The sequence below is a fragment of the Eulemur rufifrons genome, chromosome 2 (genome assembly GCF_041146395.1).
Source record: "Eulemur rufifrons isolate Redbay chromosome 2, OSU_ERuf_1, whole genome shotgun sequence".
Classification (NCBI taxonomy): Eukaryota; Metazoa; Chordata; class Mammalia; order Primates; family Lemuridae; genus Eulemur; species Eulemur rufifrons.
In genome coordinates this window covers 106,870,931-106,891,092 of record NC_090984.1, presented here as the reverse complement: position 1 = coordinate 106,891,092, position 20,162 = coordinate 106,870,931, and the positions used below count along the sequence as shown (strand labels likewise).

Here is a 20,162-nt window from a genome sequence, read left to right as displayed (position 1 = left end):
ACACACCTACACTTGTAAAGCTTGCTCCGCGATGGACTACGTTTCCCAAGAACACACACCAAAGGAATTTCATGAAGTGCATTGTGGGAATTGTAGTCTTCGGTGAGAAGCTTTTTTCCCAGCTTTTGACTCACGGTCTGATTCTGGGATGGTTGAAACCAACGCTACCAATTAGCTGGGGCCATGTCGGTGAGGCCGTGGTCCAACCGAGAAAGCTGCTGTGGGAGCCTCGCACAACGATTGGCCAATGGACGACCCCGGGGCGGGTCAACGAGGCAGGCGGGGCAACCACGGCGATTGGGCGAAGACCCCGCGGCGGCGGGCGTGGATTGGCTGCGCGCTGGGTCAGGGAGGCCTGGGAAGGGGCGGAGGAAGGAGACTAGAACAGGAAGAGCCGCGGCGAGGTAGCGGCGGCTGAGTCCGTGGTGGCAGAGGCAAAGGCTACAGCTCCGTGGGTTGGCAGCGGCCGCGAGAGCAGGATGCGGGTCCGGTTTGGGCAGACGCTGCTGCTCTGTGCGGTGCTGCTGGGCTCGGCCTCGGCATCCTCGGGTCAGTATCCGTCCCCTCAGGCTGAAGGCCCGGAGCCGCCGGCCCCCCGGCCTCCATCGGTGGGCAGGGCCGTGGGGGCTCCAGGCTCCGGACTCCGCTCTCTCTGGTCACAACTCGCACTGGGCTGACACTCGCTCTTTGGGCTTCGGTTGACCTGGGCTAAAAGGGGAGTTTAGGGAGCTGGAGGGGGGAGGACAAGAAGGGGCGATCACCCTGCCCACACCGCTCTCCCACCTAAGAAACTTAACGCGACGGAGCAATTGACTCCATGGGAATGAATCCCGACAACTGGTTTAGTTTAGACGCATCGTGACACATGAGCCCGAGTGGGGCTTCCACGACCCTCGTGTAGATTATGTGCTGCATTGGATCTGGAACCCTGGGTTTGGGATTTGTAAATTGAGTAATTGACAACGCCTGAAGCTGTCACTTCAGGCAGAGCAGGGTCCATCAAGACCAGGATGTTGATAGTGATTTGGTAAGTTTCTTAACACCTGAGATAGTCCTTGCTCTACTTGTATAAAAACGAAGACTTTGATCAAAATTGTAGCCACTCCCTATCCTCTTTTTAAAACCTTGCTGAGACAGTGGTGACCTGTGTCACACTGTTTCTTAGTTGCCCCACATTTGTTTACAGTGATTTTATGATTTTTGAGAAAATTTTGGTTTTTATAAAATGAATAGCAAATAGTTTGAACGTTTTATATACCTATAAAAATTCACGTGCTTTTGAATTGATTTTCCAATTAGCTGATTTATACTCTGGTTCTGAAAATGATTTTTTTTCTTTTCAGTGCTGATAAAGAGAAATTAGTACAGTAATGCTTTGGAATTTTAATAGTTTCAGTTAACAAGACAGCTGTTCTGTGGCTTTACATTTTTTTGGAACAAGGCAGAGTATAAATGTCAACTGTTTTTTTTTTTAACAGAAAATTCCCCAGATGGTTACTAGAATCCCCAAATTATCTGCCTTAGTTGTAAATCAATGCCATAATAATCATTTTGCTTCTAAAATAAGAGGCCTAAACCTAAGATTCTATCCATGATGTGGTTTGAGGTACTATTTCAGTAGCAAGAAGCATATGCTAATTACTTTACTGCCAACATCATGCTTTGAGGTCCAGTCCCCTCCCTCCACTTGTAGTGATGGTTTGCATTTATGACCAAATCTTTGAAGGCTATACATAACTCTTGAAGCACTTCTAGCAGTTATTTGATTAAAAGAAGTATGAAACGAAGGTGTTGAGTTTGATGGGTAGAGTACCTGGTGGACCATGGCCCCCCTGCATCAGAATTCCTTTTATGGGTTTGTTAAAAATTTAATTTTTAAGATTAACAATCTGCAGATACCTGATTCTTCACACTAAAGTTTGAGAACTTCAAAAATTAAAGAACATGGTGTATATCCTTCTGAATTCAATTTGCAGAGTTTAAAGAAAATTAAAGCATGGAAATTTTCCTAAATCTTTCTTTAATTATACTTCATATACTTAGAGCTCCATGTCAGTGGAGATGATACTTGAAAATTAACAGTTGGGACTCTCAGGGTGTTATAATAAAAGACTATTAATACTGAAATTTAAATTTTTGCTTTGTACTTACATAAGTAGAGGACTGTTTTCAAGAGATCAAGAGATGTCTGCTCTCATAGTTAGAGCTGTGCCAAGATATTTCTCTGGTAAAGGCAAAAACCTTACTTAGCCAGAGTTAAAACGATACAGATGTGTATGCTAAAGGGTAATAAAGGCAGAACCGTGCTCACATGAAGTTCAAATATCATAAGACCCTTGTGTGAGATCAAGGTTTATAAATTAAGTGTTGGATTTTCAGCTGACTATTTATTCATTAAAGTGCTTATTTATACAGGATATCAACCTCATTTTAAAAGTTTAGATATAAAGTTTGGCTCCAGTATAAAAATCAAGTTTTTGGTGATAATTTTGTGTTTGAATGTTAGTAGTTACCCAGGGCAAGTTGTGTCTGTTACTAGATAGAAAATGGTTAGCCAACTCCATCACTGTTACTAGCTGTTATTTATTATCTTGTTTCAGAGGCATATAAAAATATGATATAGTCATGTGCCACATAATAATATTTTGGTCAAAGACAGACCACATATAAAACAGCTGTCCCATAAGATTATAATGAAGCTGAAAAATTCCTATCACCTAATGACATCATAGCTGTCAAAATGTTGGAGTCCAGTTGCTTTATTTTTTTGTAGATTTAGTGTAGCATAAGTGTACAGTTTTTATAAAGTCTGCAGTAGTATACAGTAACGTCCTAGGCCTTCACATTCATTCACCACTGACTCACCCAGAGCAGCTTCTAGTTCTGGAAGCTCCATTCATGGTAAGTGTTCTGTACAAGTGTACTATTTTTTATCTTTTATACTGTATTTTTACTGTACCTGTTCTATGTTTACATATATTTAGATACACAAATACTTAACCGTTGTGTTACAGTTGCCTATAGTATTCAGTACAGTAACATGCTGAACAGGTTTGTAGCCTAGGAGCAATAGGGTAGGCCATAAAGCGGAGGTGTGTAGGCTATACCCTCTAGGTTTGTGTAAGTACACTATGATGTTCACATAATGACGCATTTCTCAGAACATATCCCCATTGTTAAGTGACATGACTGTACTTATATTAGAAATGTTTTTCCTTGAATAAATGAATTTAAAGGAGGAGACTAATAAGATATTTTTTCATTTTCTCAAGATAATAGTGAAAAGGCTATAATTTTTCTTACTTAGAAATTATTTTTGTCAGGAAGAGAAAAATGGTTTACCCTCTTTTTTCTTTGTGCCAAACAATGTTAGTCTTTTTAATTAGGTCCACTGCCAGGTATTTCAGGTAATAGTTTATTAATACCATAACTTTAGAGAATAGTTTTCAGATTGCAGAGGATTTTTTATTTCACTATTTTAGTTCCTTAAAACATCATTGAGAGGCAACAGGACAGACCGTATTATCCCCTTTTGACAGATTAAGAAATGAAGGCTGAACAAGCTTTTAATATTGAACCATGTGTGTCAGAATTGATGTGCGAGGAACCCAGCTCTCAAAGGTAGCTCTCCAGGCCTCAGAGTTGGAGAAATTTAGAATCAAGACTATCTGCACAGATCTGCACAGATTCAGTGCCTAAGCAGAAGACAGAATGTCTTGTCTCTTTTCACCAAACTATTTAGACTTTCTGTGTTTGAAAGTCTAGTTTGTTTAATGTACATGACAGGTGAGGGAATGAATTTGTAATGATCACTTTTCCCTGAAAGAATATCCCTGGTGCTTTGCAGCTTTATTAGCTGATATAATAAAAAAAAGAATTGATCTTTTTCAAAGGAAGGTGTATAATTGATAAAGTAATGTGAACCATTATATTTTGGATGTGATACTGATGACAGAGAAATCTATAACTTCCTTGAATCCTTTTGCATTTTTTTCTTGTTGCTTGGTTTCTGTGTTCTGATAAAAGCATTACTGTTTGCTTTTTTATTTATGTGTAACTTTAGTCTCTTTAATGTTTACCTGAATACTACATATCAGAAGTTCTTAGGTTATAAGCAACTTTTTAAAAAGTGTCATGTGAATGTGTATATCAGTTTGAAAGAGAAAATAGTCTTATGCTTTAAGACTACCATCTGGAGTAGGCTTTGCCAGTTTAGTAACTGAAAAAGAATTCTCTTATTTACCAGTAATATTAGTGTATATTCCTAGTCTGTGAAGAGAGAGGGAGAGAAAGAAAAAGAAGATGATGCAATTCACTTGAAATAACCTTGATTCACAAATCATGTCTCTTGGAGTTCAGAAACACATATGCTACTCTGATGCCTAACAGCTTGTAATGTCTCAAATGTACATGTCTTTAAATTTATTTATAGCTATCTATAATATTTACATATTGGTTACCTATCTGACCTGCTGTGGTAAGGTACTAAATTTAGTGATTAGTCATTTAGAGTTCCAACTAATCTAAAGCTTCAGTATATGGGGATATGTCGTATACATTTGAAAATTTAATATCTGCTTTTGATATATTAACTAGTTGATGTTTCTGATTACATGTATCTATACATAAAACTTTGATATATAATAGACATGAATTTTTTCCTTTAAAATTTGCTGAGAATGGAATTTGAACTATCTGTTAGAACTTGGGCTTTGGGTGGTATTTGTGAAGAAGTTAGCATGAAGGGCAATTGTTAATTGTCTTCACTACCACTAAGTGTTATGAGCACTGTGGGACTAATACATACCATAGCCTTCTCCTTTCCACCTACCAAAAATAAAACAGACTTTGAAGATAATCTAAAAGTAAGTGAATATGAATAGTAGCTATAATTTAAATTTTCTTTTAATTGACAGCTCCTTCATATCTGGCAAAACCTTATTAGTAGACTGATTTTTTTCAAATATTCAAAAGAAATGGGAGGGAAAAAAAAAAAGAAAAACATATTGTAAGATGGTTGTGTGTTTTGTGCATAACTGAGTTGGTTATATTTCTTAAAGTCAGCTCAGTCCTTTGGTAACAAACTCCAAAACATATTTTTGTTATATTTTAGAGAGTTATAAGTTACAAATAATATTTGGGATATAACCATATGAAGTAAAGATAAATGGCAACTGTAATACCTAATTTTCTAGTAAAAATCACATTTCTAGTAAAAATCTTACAGCATTTTGTCTACTGGTGAATTTCTCACATAGCTTATGGAGCAGACAATACTGAAACTCACTCCTGTATAAAATCAAGTAATTTTAAGAGCAACAAGGAAATTTAGCATCTGACAGATTTGTTAAACTGGCAAGGAATACAAAGATCAAACATTTGCGTCTGGATATTGAGTTGTGCATGTGTTTACATAAGAGCAGGAAAAAGAATAACAAGCAGCCAGAATAGAAGTAATATCTTGAAAATACAGAAAGAATAATAGAAGGAAAATTAACGTAATCAGACAAAACCAAAGCAGACTATCAATTTGGAAGAAAGTTGTAACTAGTGGCTGGATGTGTGACTTGTTTAATATAAGCCATTGATTTCTTAATACATAGTTCTAATGTGAGTGAGTACATAATAGTATGATGCTACTTTTTATCTGTGTTTGGTTATCTCTTAGTGAAGTAAAACACAAATCCTAAATGTATTTTCCTGGCAACTCGGCTGTCAAATAATAATAATGGGTTGGGTGCAGTGTCTCACGCCTGTAATCCCAGCACTTTGGGAGGCTGAGGCAAGAGAATCACTTGAGGCCAGGAGTTCAAGACCAGCCTGGGCAACATAGCGAGCGAGACCCAATCTCCGAAAAAAAATTATTATTATTATTCTTAGTTTCCATCCTCAGGAGTAATAAAATGGTAATTAGCACTAAAATAAGTACTTATTTTAGTAGCACTAGAATAAGTGCTACTGTAACTCCAAGTTCTGAGCAGAGGAACAGAATAGGTGGAAGCCTGGAGTATGAAATTAGAGATATATTTTTATGAACTTAGTAACTCATACTCAATAATAGACTATACACACAAGAACTGGATGGAATCTGAAGAAGTATCAGTTTTTGGTGGTGGGAGCTATTGGTCTTCCTACATTTGTAACAGATGAAGCTAATGTCTTCCCTACAGAAAGAAAAAAACTGAATACCCTCCCAACTAATTTTTTTCCTTTCACTTAACCTTTTCTGAATAATTTTTGAATACAACCAAATTTTAAATAATTCTAGGTTTACTTATCCAGTATCTGATTATTATTAGCTGTATTTATTTGCTATGTATATTGTACTTTCTTTTAATAGTACCTATACTTTCCCAATAGGGAAGATGGCTAAATTGTTTTAAAATTTCTTTGCAGATGAAGAAGGCAGCCAGGATGACTCCTTAGACTCCAAGGTATGTACTAAAATTTGTATTTGTCAGTATTTTCTACCCAACTTAAAAGCATAAATTACGTACCTCAGAAAGGATATGAATTCTGCATTTTTGAGTAACAGAATTGAATTTAAAAGAACAAAAAAAGATAAATGGTATCAGTGTTAGTTCTAGTTCTTCTGGGGGGAAAAAAAAATCACTGACCTACCGGAGAGAACAGTAAATATTTCCATTAAGGGTGTTCACTGTCAGGTTTAATTTCAACTTGACTGTTGTTTAGTGTGTGTGTGTGTGTGTGTGTGTGTGTGTGTAAAAGGCTTAAAGCACTAAAATTTGTACTGCCTAATGAGAGATTGATTTTTTTTGAGTTTTTAGTTTCTTTCAATTTTGAAATCTTAACCTCTGCCATTTATTTCCACTTACCAATTTTCAAAAAAAATCTAATGAGTTGAGGGGTGGGGGGTGGGGATGGGTGTATACCTACATGATGAGTGCGATGTGCACTGTCTAGGGAATGGACACGCTTGAAGCTCAGACTCGGGGGGATGGAGGGGCATAGGCAATATATATAACCTGAACTTTTGTACCCCTATAATAAGCTGAACTTAAAAAAAAATCTAATGAATTAATATGCTTATTGATTGATTAAATGAATAAAACTGATTCTTAGATATCCAAGGAGGCCAATCAGTTATGAGCTCTGATCTCTAGATTTGAGGGAATAAAGATAAAAGTAGGAAATTACAATACAGAGTTATCATAGGGGAAGTATAAGGTATGTTGGGAGCATGTAGGGGTAGAACCCAACCTAGACTCCAGGAATTAAAGAAGGCTTCCTGGGGGAAATAACATCTAAGTTGAAATTAGAAGGAGTAAGAATTAGGCAGGTGATGAAGGCATGTGACAAACACATGCTAAAACCAATAGAGATGAATGAGTGTGGCACTTCAAGGAGCTGAAGGAGACATGATATCTAGGATTAGTAAAAGTAATGGTCAAACGAAGTTGGAGAGATTCTTGGTATTGTTGATGACTAAAGATACTTTATATTCTCAGACTTCTTTGCCATCAGATGAGTCGATAAAGGACCATACCACCACAGGCAGAGTAGTCGCTGGTCAGATATTTCTTGATTCAGAAGAATCAGAATTGGAAACCCATGTTCAAGAAGAAGATACCCTCAAGAGCCAAGAGGGGGAAAGTGTCACAGAAGAAACCAGCTTTCTAGAATCTCCAAATCCAGAAAACAAGGACCATGAAGAACCAAAGAAAGTACAGAAACCAGGTTAGTCTGGACGTTTTCTTTGCCTTTTTTTGCCTTATTGAAGAAGGAGACAACTGAAATTTTAAAGGTAGTGAGCGAGGAAGCTGCAGAAGGCTGGTTTTACCGATTATTAACCACATATAATATATAGAGTGTAATTTTATGGGATTGTCTAGATTTTAATATATCAAAGTTGCTTACTTAACAGATTTGACCCAAATTATATAAGCTGAGCTCAGACGAAACTGCATTTGTATTATATTAATATCCTAACATTTCTTTTTAGACTCCAGTATATGAACAAATTTCTCTCTGAGAAAGTTTAAAAATAATCTGTCAGGGTAGTACACAAAGCAGAAACTCAGGAAGAATTGTCTAACATGCTACTTCGGTTATTTTCAGAATTATGTTAGGTTTCTTACTACAATAACCTTGTCAGTCATCCTAGGTAATTTGATTTAGATGTTTATCCTTCTCCAATTGAAGCTTACGTAAACTTTAATCTTCTTGTAACTTTCACCTTGACGCTTCTACTTTTAAATTTAAAACTTGATCTTTTTCACAATAGTGTGCTAAACACCTGTCCTTTAAAAAATTAATTATTAATATGTCCATTCTGCCTTGTCTACCCACCTTTTTGTTATTTAGTTTATTATTTTAAAGATCACTGCCTTACCCACTTATTATTCCATTATTAATCATTTGCAGGAACTGATCTGGCTTTGAACTTTAAAAATTTGAACTTTTTTACTATAAATATACCATATTCATAATTGGGAAAATTATTTTTAAAAAATATAAAAGTGCTTTTTTTCCCATCAACTAGAAATTACAGCTATTATTAACATTGTGGAGAATCTCAGGCCTTTTTTTTTTTTTTTTTGGTGTATGAATAATTTTAAGAAAACTAAATTGGGTCAGAATATATATACTGTTTTACAGCCTGTATTTTGTACTTAACAGTTTACCGTAAACATTTTCCCATGTCCTTTAGTATTCTTTTACAATGTAATAGTTAAATAGATTGTTTACAGTATCCTGCTGGGAGATCTTTTTATATGCATCCTTATGCACAGCAATGAAATTTTCTTAGAATTCTTAAAAGTAAATTTGTTGGATTAAATGTAAAATTTTAAGACATTTGGTACATATTGTTAAATTGTTCTTGAGAAAAGTAATTCTGTTTACTTCCTTTGAAAATATCATTTTCCTGTACCTCAGCCAAGTCTGTATTACTGTTTTAAAATTTTTGCCAAATATTGTAGTTTAATTCATTCCCTTTTTATTTTAGGAAGATTTTTGAACATGCACAGAAGTCGAGGGTATAATGATCCACCCGCCCCACCCCGATACCCACTGTCTCCCAACTTCAGCAGCCTCAGCATTCTGCTTTTCTCAGTTCATCTTTACCACCCCACACACATTTGCCCTTTTTTTCTTTCCTAGAGTATTTTAGAAAAACTCCACATGTTCTTTTACCTATGTATGCATCTCTAAAAGTAAGAATTTTTTTTAACAAAATCACAAAATTAGCCATTAGTCCTTTATCACCTAATACCCAGACTCTTCAGTTTTACCAGTTGTTTCAGGTATCTTTTAATAATTGGTTTGTTTGAATCAGCACCCAAACTAAGACCTTAGGTTTCTCCTAATCTGTAATTGTTCTTCCTTCCTTGTTTTAAAATATCATTTTATTTGTTAAAGAAATGTGTGATGTCCTTTGTGCTATACAGTTTCACACATTTGGGATCTAGCTCGGCATGTCCTTATAATGTCATTTAGCTTATTCCACTGTCTGCTTTGTAGTCTCTAAACTGAAAGTTAGCACTAGAGGCTTGGGTAGATTTGGTTCCATGTTTTTATTGAGAGTTTTTCATAGGTAGTATTGTGTACTTTCCATTGCATTATGTTGGAGGCATATAGCATCTGATTTTCCCACTTTTGGTGAGTTAAGATCAGTGAGATTAATTGATCCAGCCATTGTAAAGTTCCTCATTGATTTTTTTGCGCAGAGATTTTGGCAATCATTTATGTTTGTTGTCTGGATCCTTTAGGGGTTACAAAGTGGTGACTTTCTAATACTACCATTCCACCTGCATTTCTTACCTGGGATTTTTTTTATAAAGAATTTTCCCTCATCAAATATTTTATTACTCTGAAATATAGTCCATCCAGGGAAAGCAGGATACACTCTTGATTCTTTCCCTTGAGATGTTTTCACATAAGAATGTAATGCCCGAGCAATCTCCAAAGGAGACCAGTGAGTAGTTTCTTTGTTTATTTTGCTCTGCTTTGTTTTTGAGCATTGTAAGGATATAGGAAAAACCAAACCAAAGTGTTTTTCCTACTCTCACTCTCTGAGTGAACACTTCTGTGTGGGGGTATTTTCCTACACACCAAGCAAGCAATTAGTTCTTCAACAGATTCTCCAGCAGACACCAGTTGGATGTCCTCCAGTTTAACTCAGTTCTGACATTATTTACCAGGAGACCGCTTCACATCCCACTGGTTGAGGGTTCAGTCTCATAAGACTACCCCCTACTTAAGATGCCAACCTCAAGCCTCAGGTTGTTTGCCTGCACTTCTGACCAACTGGCTGTAAATTAGGGTTCTCAGAATCTCCCTTCTTGGGTTCAGTTAATTTGCTAGAACTTAGAATTCTGAGAAATATAGTAAAATGGGTAAATTTACATTTATTCATTTATTATAAAGGATATTACAGAGGATACAGATGAACAGCCAGAGGGAAGAGATGCATGGGAGAAGGGGCATGGAGATTTGGTGCCCTCTCTAACCTGACTGTGTTACTGTCCACAAGCATCCTCGTGTTCAGCTCTCTGGAAGCCCCCAGAACTCAAATCTTTTCGTGTTTTTATGGAAGCTTTGTTGCATAGGCACGATTGATTAAATCATTGACCATTGAGTTAATGGCTCAGCCTTTGGCCCTTCTGTCTTCCCTGGAGATTGTGGGGTGGGACTGAAAGTTCCAACCTTCTAGTCACGGTTGGTTGCCCTGGCAACCAGCTCCCACCTGGAGACTATCTGGGAGCTTCCTGCCACCAATCATTCATTAGCTTACAAAAGACATTCTTACCATTTCTGAGATTCCAAGGATTTTAGGAGCTATTTGTCCGGAAGCAGGATGAAGACCATATATATTTTTTACAATATCACAAGCATCATTACAAATCCATGGATTTTTATATATAGTCAGCCCTCAGTATCCACGGATTCTGTTCCATGGCTCAACCAACTAATTGAAAATATTTGGAAAAAAATATGAATGGCTGTATCTGTACTAAACAAATACAGACTCTTCTTGTCATTCCCTAGCCTAAACAATATATTAATAGTATAACAACTATTTACATAGTATTTACATTGTATTAGGTATTATTAAGTAATCTAGAGATGATTTAAAGTATAGGAGATAGGGTGGAAAGCCCAGTAGGTGCTCATAGCACTGATGGAGAAAGATTCCTCATGCAGAAATTAAGATATAAAAGTAAAAAATGTTTATTTTTTTTCTTCTGAGAAGGTTAGAGAGAATGAGAGAGTGAGAGCGGGGAAGAGGTGGGGGGAAGAAAGCAGGGAGCCAATGTGGCATCCCAAAGAAAGAGAAGGGGTTGCTAGCAGCGAGGCCAAGTGGCTTACTGCTTTTATAGCAGGCAGCTGCAAGATGTCAGGTGTCTTTCTTGTTTCTCTGTTCCTGGAGACTTGGTTATCTCTGAAATATAGTCAGACTTATCTCCAGGGAATGTGATTTTGCCTCTGTTGATATGGTTTAGGACAGGAAATTAAGACCTGGAGTTTGCCCCCTGCTGTCCACCCCTGAGCTTCTCAGGAACTCCTAGAGGCTGTAAAACAAATTCTAAAGGCTGTGAGCTGGTGAATGTAAAGAGAAAGATTTACATTTCCTTTCTGTCCTTTGGCTCTTTTCAGATATTTTGAAAACAGAGTCCCTGCAAAGTGCCTGCTAGCTAGGGAGAGAAAGTGAGAGAGAGCTCATAGGATTGATCTTTAGCTGTTACTAGAAAATTGCAGGATTGAATATTTTCCTGTAATTTCAGCAAGGCCGCCCTCACAGAAGAGAGGATGTGCATAGGTTATATGCAAATACTACACCATTTTATACAAGGGACTTGAGCATCTGTGGATTTTGATATACAAGGGGATCCTGGACCTAATCCGCAATACCCCACTGATACTGAGGGAGGGTCATGCCTTGCCTAATAAGGGGGACACATTCTGAGAAATGCGTTGTTAGGCAATTTCATCATTGTGCAAACATCATAGAGTGTACTTGCACAAACCTAAATGGTGTAGCCTGCTACAGCATGTTACTTACTGGATACTTGTAGGCAGTTACAACACAATGATAGGTATTTGTGTATCTAAATCTATCTAAACATAGAAAAGGTACAGTAACGATACAGTATAAAAGATAAAAAATGGTACAGCTGTCTAAGGCACTTATCATGAACAGAGCTTGCAGGACTAGAGGTTGCTCTGGGTGAGTCAGTAAGTGAGTAGTGAGTGAATGTGAAGGCCTAGGACTACACCATACACTACTGTAGACTTTATAACCACTGTACACTTAGGCTATGCTAAATTTATTTTTTAAAATTTCTTTCTTCAATAACAAATTAACCTTAGCTTACAGTAACTCTTTTACTTTATAAACTTTTAAATTTTTTTTTAACTTTTTGGCTCTTTTGTAATAACACTTAGCTTAAAACACAAACAGCTGTGCAAAAATATTTTCTTTCTTTATATCCTTATTCTATAAGCTTTTTTCTATTTTTTAATTTTTTTTTTTTTTTTTTTTTTTACCTTTTAAACTTTTTTGCTAAAAACTAAGACACAAATACCAGGTTTTAGTCTGAAATGTCTGTTCTTGGTGTTCCCATGGTCAAAGAATGACCAGTCGCACCAAAATAAGGCAAGCATGAAAATGAGGTTTATCGAGGAGGGAAACATAGGATTATAGGGCAAGAGCAAGATATAGGTTTATAGAGCATGATATATACGCCACCAATGATGACTGGACCCATTGTTGCAGCAAAGGGAGAGCAAAAGGAAGGGTGCCAAAAAGGGACTTGGTTATGGTCTGCTTCTTGTTTTATAGTGCCTAGATTGGGACCTCCCTAGTGACTCAGACGTCACCATGGGCCCACTTTGATTGGACAGTTGGGAGTTGCGTTACTACCCAGGCTGGTTGTTCTAGGTCACTTCCAGACTCTATGGTACCCATGCTGCTTGGCCCGTGGGCTAGAGTGTCCTCTGCATTCTTTTGCAGCTGGCGCACTAAATTGATTGGCAGATTTGTAGGGTGTTCCCTCCTTCCCAGGTATGGCAGTAGCTCAGGGCAGGATTAGGGTGGGGCAAGACCAAGGTGGGGGCAACAGCACCCACTTTTGTCCCTACCAGACCCGGAACCCCTCGCTATCTACCTAACACAAACACCCACATTAGTGTAGGCCTGCACAGAGTCAGGATCATCAGTATCACTGTCTTCTTCCTCCACATCTTGTCCCATTGGAAGGTCTTCAGGGGCAATAACACAAATGGAACTGTCATCTCCTATGATAACAATGCCTTCTTTTGGAATGCCTCCTGAAGGACCTGCTTGAGGCTGTTTTACAGTTAACTTTTTTTTTATAAGTAGAAGGAGTATACACTAAAATGACTACAAAAAGTATAGTAAATACATAAACCAGTATAGTTTATTGTCATTATCAAGTATTAATGTACTATACATAATTATATGTGCTATACATTTACATTACTGGCAGTACAGTAGTAGGTTTGTTTATACCGGCATCACCACAAACATGAGTAATATGTTGAGCTGTGATATTATGATGGCTATGATATCACTAGGCAATATGAATTTTTCAGCTCCATTATAATCTAATGGGACCACTGCTGTGTATGTGGTGTCGTTTACTGAGAGGTCATTATCTGTTGTTACATGACTGTATTTATGTTTCACTCTGTTACGCTGGGGTTTTTTTTTTTGTTGTTGGTTGCTCAAATTATCCCAGTTCTAGCCATTAGGAATATCTTAAGATCATCCCTTTGTCTTTTTGACTAGGTCTTGGTGATCTTTCATAACTTTTTCATTTTCTTCAGTCAAGACAAGATGTTCTGAACTCATTTGGTATATTTCTTGACCCAGAAATAAATCTCAGCCATTTCTCCAAGGAACCCAGGTTCATTTTAGTGTATTAGATAATATGTTCTAAGCACCAGGGATATGTACTGTTACCAAGTTGTCATTACTTGCGGGCTGATTGGTTGATAGGGTTAGGAAATGTATCATTCATACTGATTCTTCCAGTTCCAATTAAATATTACAGGTGACATAACATCAAGGGGCAGATTGACAATTTAGGTTTACAAGAATCAAAAATCTGGCCAGGCACGGTGGCTCACTCCTGTAATCCTAGCACTCTGGGAGGCCGAGGCGAGCCGATCGTTTGAGCTCAGGAGTTGGAGACCAGCCTGAGCAAGAGCGAGACCCTCATCTCTACTAAAAAATAGAAAGAAATTAGCTGGACAACTAAAAAATATATAGAAAAAATTAGCCGGGCATGGTGTCGCATGCCTGTAGTCCCAGCTAGTTGGAAGGCTGAGGCAAAAGGATTGCTTGAGCCCAGAAGTTTGAGGTTTCTGTGAGCTAGGCTGACACCACGGCACTCTGGCCAGGGTGACAGAGCGGGACTCTGCCTCAAAAAAAAAAAAGAATCACAGATCTAATCCAATATCAAACTTGGCAAGTATTTTCATAGATACAGTTATCACAAGACACGAGCAAAGTGCAGAGAAGTCCATGACTGCCAGAGCTGCTCCCAGGTTTTCTTGCCTCAATTAGGAGGCACTCTGGCCCGTATTTCAACATATGAGGCTCTAAGTGATGCATATGGAGTGTTACTTCCACAAAAGGAAGCTGTTTCTGTCATGAAACATGTCCAGTTTATTCTCTGATAATTACACAGTTTATGTGATATTTTCTAGGGAATCATGCCTACATACATCCCAGGTTTTTGTATAATGAGCAATCTAGACAGAGCAAGTCCGTCTTGCTAAAGCATTTCATAAGTAAGGACTCCTGAAGTAGTAAATACCTTCACTATGTTTACAGGTCTCTCATTAGCATGTTTCTAAGGTGATTTAATGTTCCTCAAGTGCTTAGAGAGAAGTCACCGTTCTCTCTCTTTCTTGGGCCAGTAAGAGGAGAGAACAGATTGCAGGTCTGCTCGTAGCCCTTTCCATTCCATCAGGGTTTTTGCTTTTTTGCTTTTGTCTTTTTGTCTCCTTTCACTGATGCTGAACGTCTTAGCACCTAAGTACATTAATGTTATATTATTTTATCCTAATAAATATAGTTTCAAAATAATAATGGCAACCTTAACACTAACCATGGGACCATAGAATGCAGTCTAAGATTCCTTTATGGTTCTTTTTTATCCTTAGTATATATTTTATTAGGGATTTATAATAATACAGTGTTTTAAAATCACTTGAAGAATCATCTGCGTGGCTATACCAACAACTTTATAAACATTTATTAATAGATTCATTTGTTTCCCTTTGTTTTAGTTTTGCAGCAATGATTTGGACTTGTTTTTAATTTATTCTTAATACATGAAAAGGCTTATGTACTTATACATATATAATATATAACATAAATTCCATATGTATGGCTTTGTGTGTGTGCAGTTCCAGCTACATTAGAACTGGGATATATAACAATTACCTTGAAACTTGCTCCTTTTGTCAGCCTCTCATTCATACTGCTGCCATATTAACCTTTCTGAAACCCAGATTTGACCCTGTAACTCCCCTGTTTACAACCTTTCATTACCTCCCCATTTGCCTAGGAGATGAAGTATGTACTCCTTAGTGTGATTCATGGAGCTTTTGGTGTCTGGCCTGCAAGTGAGCTTCATCTCTCCCACAAGAAGCCTTTTTCAGCAATCCTAAACCCTTCACAATTCTTCAAATAGACCATACATTTGGGCCTTTGTAACAAATTCTCCCAGTGCTTAGAATGCCTTCCTCACTCCCTTGCCCAAACCTGTCTATCAAATGTCTACTCATCCTTAAAGATAAACTTGTATTTCTCCTTACTGAAGCAGTTCTCAAACCACCCAAGGGTAATTGAAATGTTTCCTGTATGTATTAACAAAAGCTTCCTATTTGGCCTCCCTCCTTTTGCTCTTACTTCTAATGTCAGTTCCCTAACAGCAGCCAGATTAATCCTGCTTCCTGCTCAGAAGTCTTCCACAGCTTCCTATCATACTCAAAATCCAAACTTCCTACCTTTATCAAGTCCTGTGTGATCCGGCCTCTCCTGTCTCTGCAGCTTCCTCTTCTGCCAGTCCCTTTCACTCACATGACTCCAGCCACACTTGCCTTCTTGCTATTTCGTGAACATTTCACACTTATTCACAACTGTATGGGGGATCCCCAAGACCACATCCCCAGGCTCAGTGATTCTCTAGGAAGACTCAAAGGACTCAGAGTGTATTCACAGTTATGTTTTATTACAGTAAAAGACTACAAAGCAAAGTCTGAAGGCAAAGGAGCATGGGGTGAAATCTGGGGGAAATCAGAGGTAAACTTCCAAGGGTTCACTCTCAGGGGAGTCACACAGGAAGTGCTTAATTCCCCCAGCAATAAGTTACAGTGACACATGTGAAATGTTTTTTACCAGGGAAATTCAGTAGAGAACTGGGGTGCTTATTGGGGGCTGGGTAAGTTGGCACCCTCTGCCTGGCACATACCAAAATTGCAGACTCCCAGAAGGGAAGCAGGTGTTCAGTATAAACCATACTGTTTGTACAGCTTGGGTGAGCCACTCTTATCAGTTAGGATTGTGGGAATGCTCCAGAAATCTAAGTTTCCAGATGCCAGCCAAGGGCCAACTTTGTAAGCAGACCTTTTCAAGGTTAAAAGTTTAGGTCTGCTGTGTTAAACTCTGTTTTGCACAATCTACTCCCTTGGTCGTTGGCCAAGGCATCTTTACAGCAAAGTTATCAATAAACCCGGACAGTAGTGAGACCATCCTGCAGTATTAATTTCAGCTATGCCCTTTAGGAGGCCTATATTTAGCTAGTTAAAACAATTCCTGTTAATCATAATGGTCTATCTTAGAAAGCCAGGTGGTTTCTGTATTAACCTTTCTTATCTTTTTACTTTTTTTTTCTTTTTTACCATGTTACCTTTGTGTTAACCTTTTTTTTTTTTTAACCTTTTTAACCTTTTTTTTTTTTTTTTAACGTGGCCTTAAGTTTCTGTATTAACATTTTTATCAATTCAGGCACAGCATGACTGACAGTAAGTTGAAGCTGACCTAAAAGCTTTCCAGGGCTAAGGCAGTGTCTTGAGAGTCAGGGTACGAGAAGTTCAGTCCCAGAGAGTACACATGGTAACCCTGGAAACAAAGAGTTTGTAATTGTTGGGGCATCTCAAGCAGGACGTGTATTGGTCACGCATTGTTATATGGCCCCCCCAACATGAGCGGCTTGTCCTAGGGTTTCCAGTCCAGCCCAAATAATTTAGTCCAGTCCTTGGTTTCAAAGGGACTGCCAGTTGGTTTCAAATGGCTTTGCTGTCAATCAGAGCTGTCATGAGTATGGACAGAATCTGGAGCTTTTCTATGTGGGAAGTGCAGGGGCTGTTGTCTCACAGTCAGCCCTCTCAGAGGGTCAACAGTGTAACTTCAAAGCACTCCCAAAGTCTTGGAAAAGCACACAGAGTTTTCCTTTAGGAAGAGGTGAAAGGTTCCAGAAACAGTTTTGAAAAACAAAGATGATTAATGTCCTCTCCCCACCCTCGTGCCTCCCCAGGTGTAGGAGTTTTGGTTTATTTTCCTCAGTTGTTACAAATTCAGTATTTACACTCAGATACTGTAATTTTACATTTTTTCAATTATCCCCTACTCTCGTCACCCAGACCTTTTGTCTGGAGGGGTGTGTGCTAGAGAGACAAAAACATCTTCACAAAAAACCAGTTTTATACAACTTAATCAGAAAGATATCATGTTCAGGATTTGGACAGGATGAAATCCTTCTTGTATTTTCAGAAATTTTCAAAATGAGCTTTCATAATCTCTCACCCTGCTCACCCTGATCATTTATCCAGTGAACAGCCTCGGAAAGATCAGTCCCTTTCTGAGGATAGCTGCCCTTAATAATCAGATTGCACTGAGGCATATACAGCAGGAGAAAGGTGAAGGAAGCAGAGTCATGGGGACCATGCATTGTTGTGGACTGCAACTCATTGGGAAAGCCAGACACAGCAGTGAGATGTGCTCCGGATGGGTCAAGAATTGGATGACCTATCGACAATGAATAGAGGGTCACACTCTCTGTGATGTACCCTATCCCAATTTGCAGCTTTTGGCAATAATCACAAGTTAAAAATACTATCAGTCTCTGTGTCAGAAATATACAGCCAATCAGCAGCTAGATTTCAGGTGGTCTCATCAGTAAACAAGCCATTTCCTGGGGGCAAGTGTATGTGACTCGAGACTGTCCAGGCAAGCATTTATGATTTTTTTGCAGCTTAGTGCTCCAGAGAGGTGTTCTAAATCCTGAATGTGCAAGGTTGCAGTCTGAGTTCTGTTCATGGAGTCTATGCCAGCTTTCAGTTCAGCCCAGCCTAGCTGAAAGCCTATACCCAGCAGTGTTAGGTTTTAGCTTAGTATCATGTCCAGGCAATTAAGATCTGTGAATTCAGTATTCAAAAAAAGCCAGAGACTTTTCTTTGGCAGCAACAGAGGTGAGACAGTGCAGAGCTGGGAAGTCCAAGTGATAAGCAAGGCTTTTCTAAGCCCTTTTGTCTTGTCAGTCCTGCAGTCCAAATTGACCCACGCAAAAATATGCTTATCAGGCTGGAAAATCATCAGCCTTGAAGGGTAAAGACCTTTGCTTCCACAAGAGCTCATTAGCAGACTAAAACCTTCTTTTTAAAGCTCCATCTGTAGATCATTTCTTTTTTCTTAATGTCTGCCTTTTTCCAGAGGCTCCAAAAAGCAAAAGTCCACATCTTCCATAACAGAAACCATCAGTTACAGATGTTCTGTTTCCAGTACCCAAAGTTTAAATTCCAGCCCACCCACTGGCTGCAAAAAGCAAGGGAGTTGTGTCCCATTAACACATTTCTTTTCTGCAACTTCTTATCAGGATAGTTCCTTTGGTATTTATAAAATTATAAGTATTTAACATATCATTTTTTACAATACACCCAGATGCAATAGCCACAAAATAGACTAAAAAAAAACTTTTTTTTTTCCCTTACCGCAATTTATTCAACTGCCTAGCCGTAAATCCAGCATTTGCAGTGTTAACATTACAGCTGCCCAGGAAGATCCAGGCTGGGATTCAGTGGAGGAAGAGAGGTGGGGGAGGCCACTGTAGCAGCAGCAGCTAGGCTGAAAGCAACCACTGGAGTATTATCTCCCCTCACTTTTTTTTTCTGGCTTATCTAAATTTTGCTACAGCCCTGAGACCTGATTTAACTCTCCCTCCCCTCCCTCCCCCCAACCCCAAGAGCGATGCAAACTTTTAGCATTTTGGCCTATCCTTGCAAATTTGAGGGCCCTTTCTCCTCCCACTAGAGGAGAGAACAAAAACCAAAGGCCTCACCAGGGCTACACTTTTTTTCCCCCTCACTTCAGCCAGCAGGGGCAAAAGTAGCCAGGGGGTCCAGCAAGCCAACTCTCCTGGAGTTGGATCTATCATTTTCAAATTCCATAGGTAACTTGCCTCTCACAACAGACAGCAGCTCTGCCATGGTTGACTCCATAACCACCTGGGCACCAAAGATACATCATACGCTGCCCCTTATCCTTCCTCTTCCCAAACAGTGCTTTCACCATATTTCAGTGAGTCATGGTCATTCTAGCAAATCCCACTTCTAAAGCCAATTGTATCAAGGGTCCCCAAGACCATCCCCAGGTATGATAATTTGCTGGGAGGATTTGGCATATAATTATGTTCACAGCTATGATTTATTATAGTAAAAGGCTGCAAAGCAAAATCAGCAGAGGAGCAAGGTGCATGGGGCAAAGTCTGAAGGAAACAAGGTTCAAGCTGCCAAGGGTCCTCTCCCAGAGGAGTAATACGGGATAGGCCTCATCCCCCCAGCAGTGAATCATAACAACACATGAAAAATGTCTACCAGGGAAGCTCGTTAGAGACCCAGTGCCTGGAGTTTTTACTGGGGACTCTCTGCCTAGCATATATCAAAATTGTAGGCTCCCAGAAGGAAAACAGGTGTTGAGCATAAACCATGTGTTTGTACAGTTAAGGTTCCAGTGAGTTGCTTTGATAAGTTAGAATGGTGGGAAGCCTCCTAAAATCTAAGTTCCCAGATACCAGCCAAGGGGCACATTACAAGCAGGCCTTTCAGAGGACAACAATCAGGCCTGCTGTGTTAACTATTTTCTGCACATCATCTCAATAAACATTTGT

The 20,162-nt window shown here is 38.7% G+C and overlaps 1 protein-coding gene across 1 annotated transcript in view; it reads left to right on the top strand.

Moving 5' to 3' along the window:
- Positions 1 to 415: 415 nt before the first annotated feature.
- The window catches only part of SEL1L (SEL1L adaptor subunit of SYVN1 ubiquitin ligase), a 59,372-nt gene continuing 39,625 nt past the window's right edge, over positions 416 to 20,162 (top strand). The window contains exons 1-3 of the mRNA XM_069489100.1: positions 416 to 549; positions 6,397 to 6,434; positions 7,470 to 7,698. Of these exons, the coding sequence (XP_069345201.1) occupies positions 480 to 549; positions 6,397 to 6,434; positions 7,470 to 7,698 (337 nt within the window). The 5' untranslated portion in view covers positions 416 to 479. The remainder of the gene's footprint in view (positions 550 to 6,396; positions 6,435 to 7,469; positions 7,699 to 20,162) is intronic.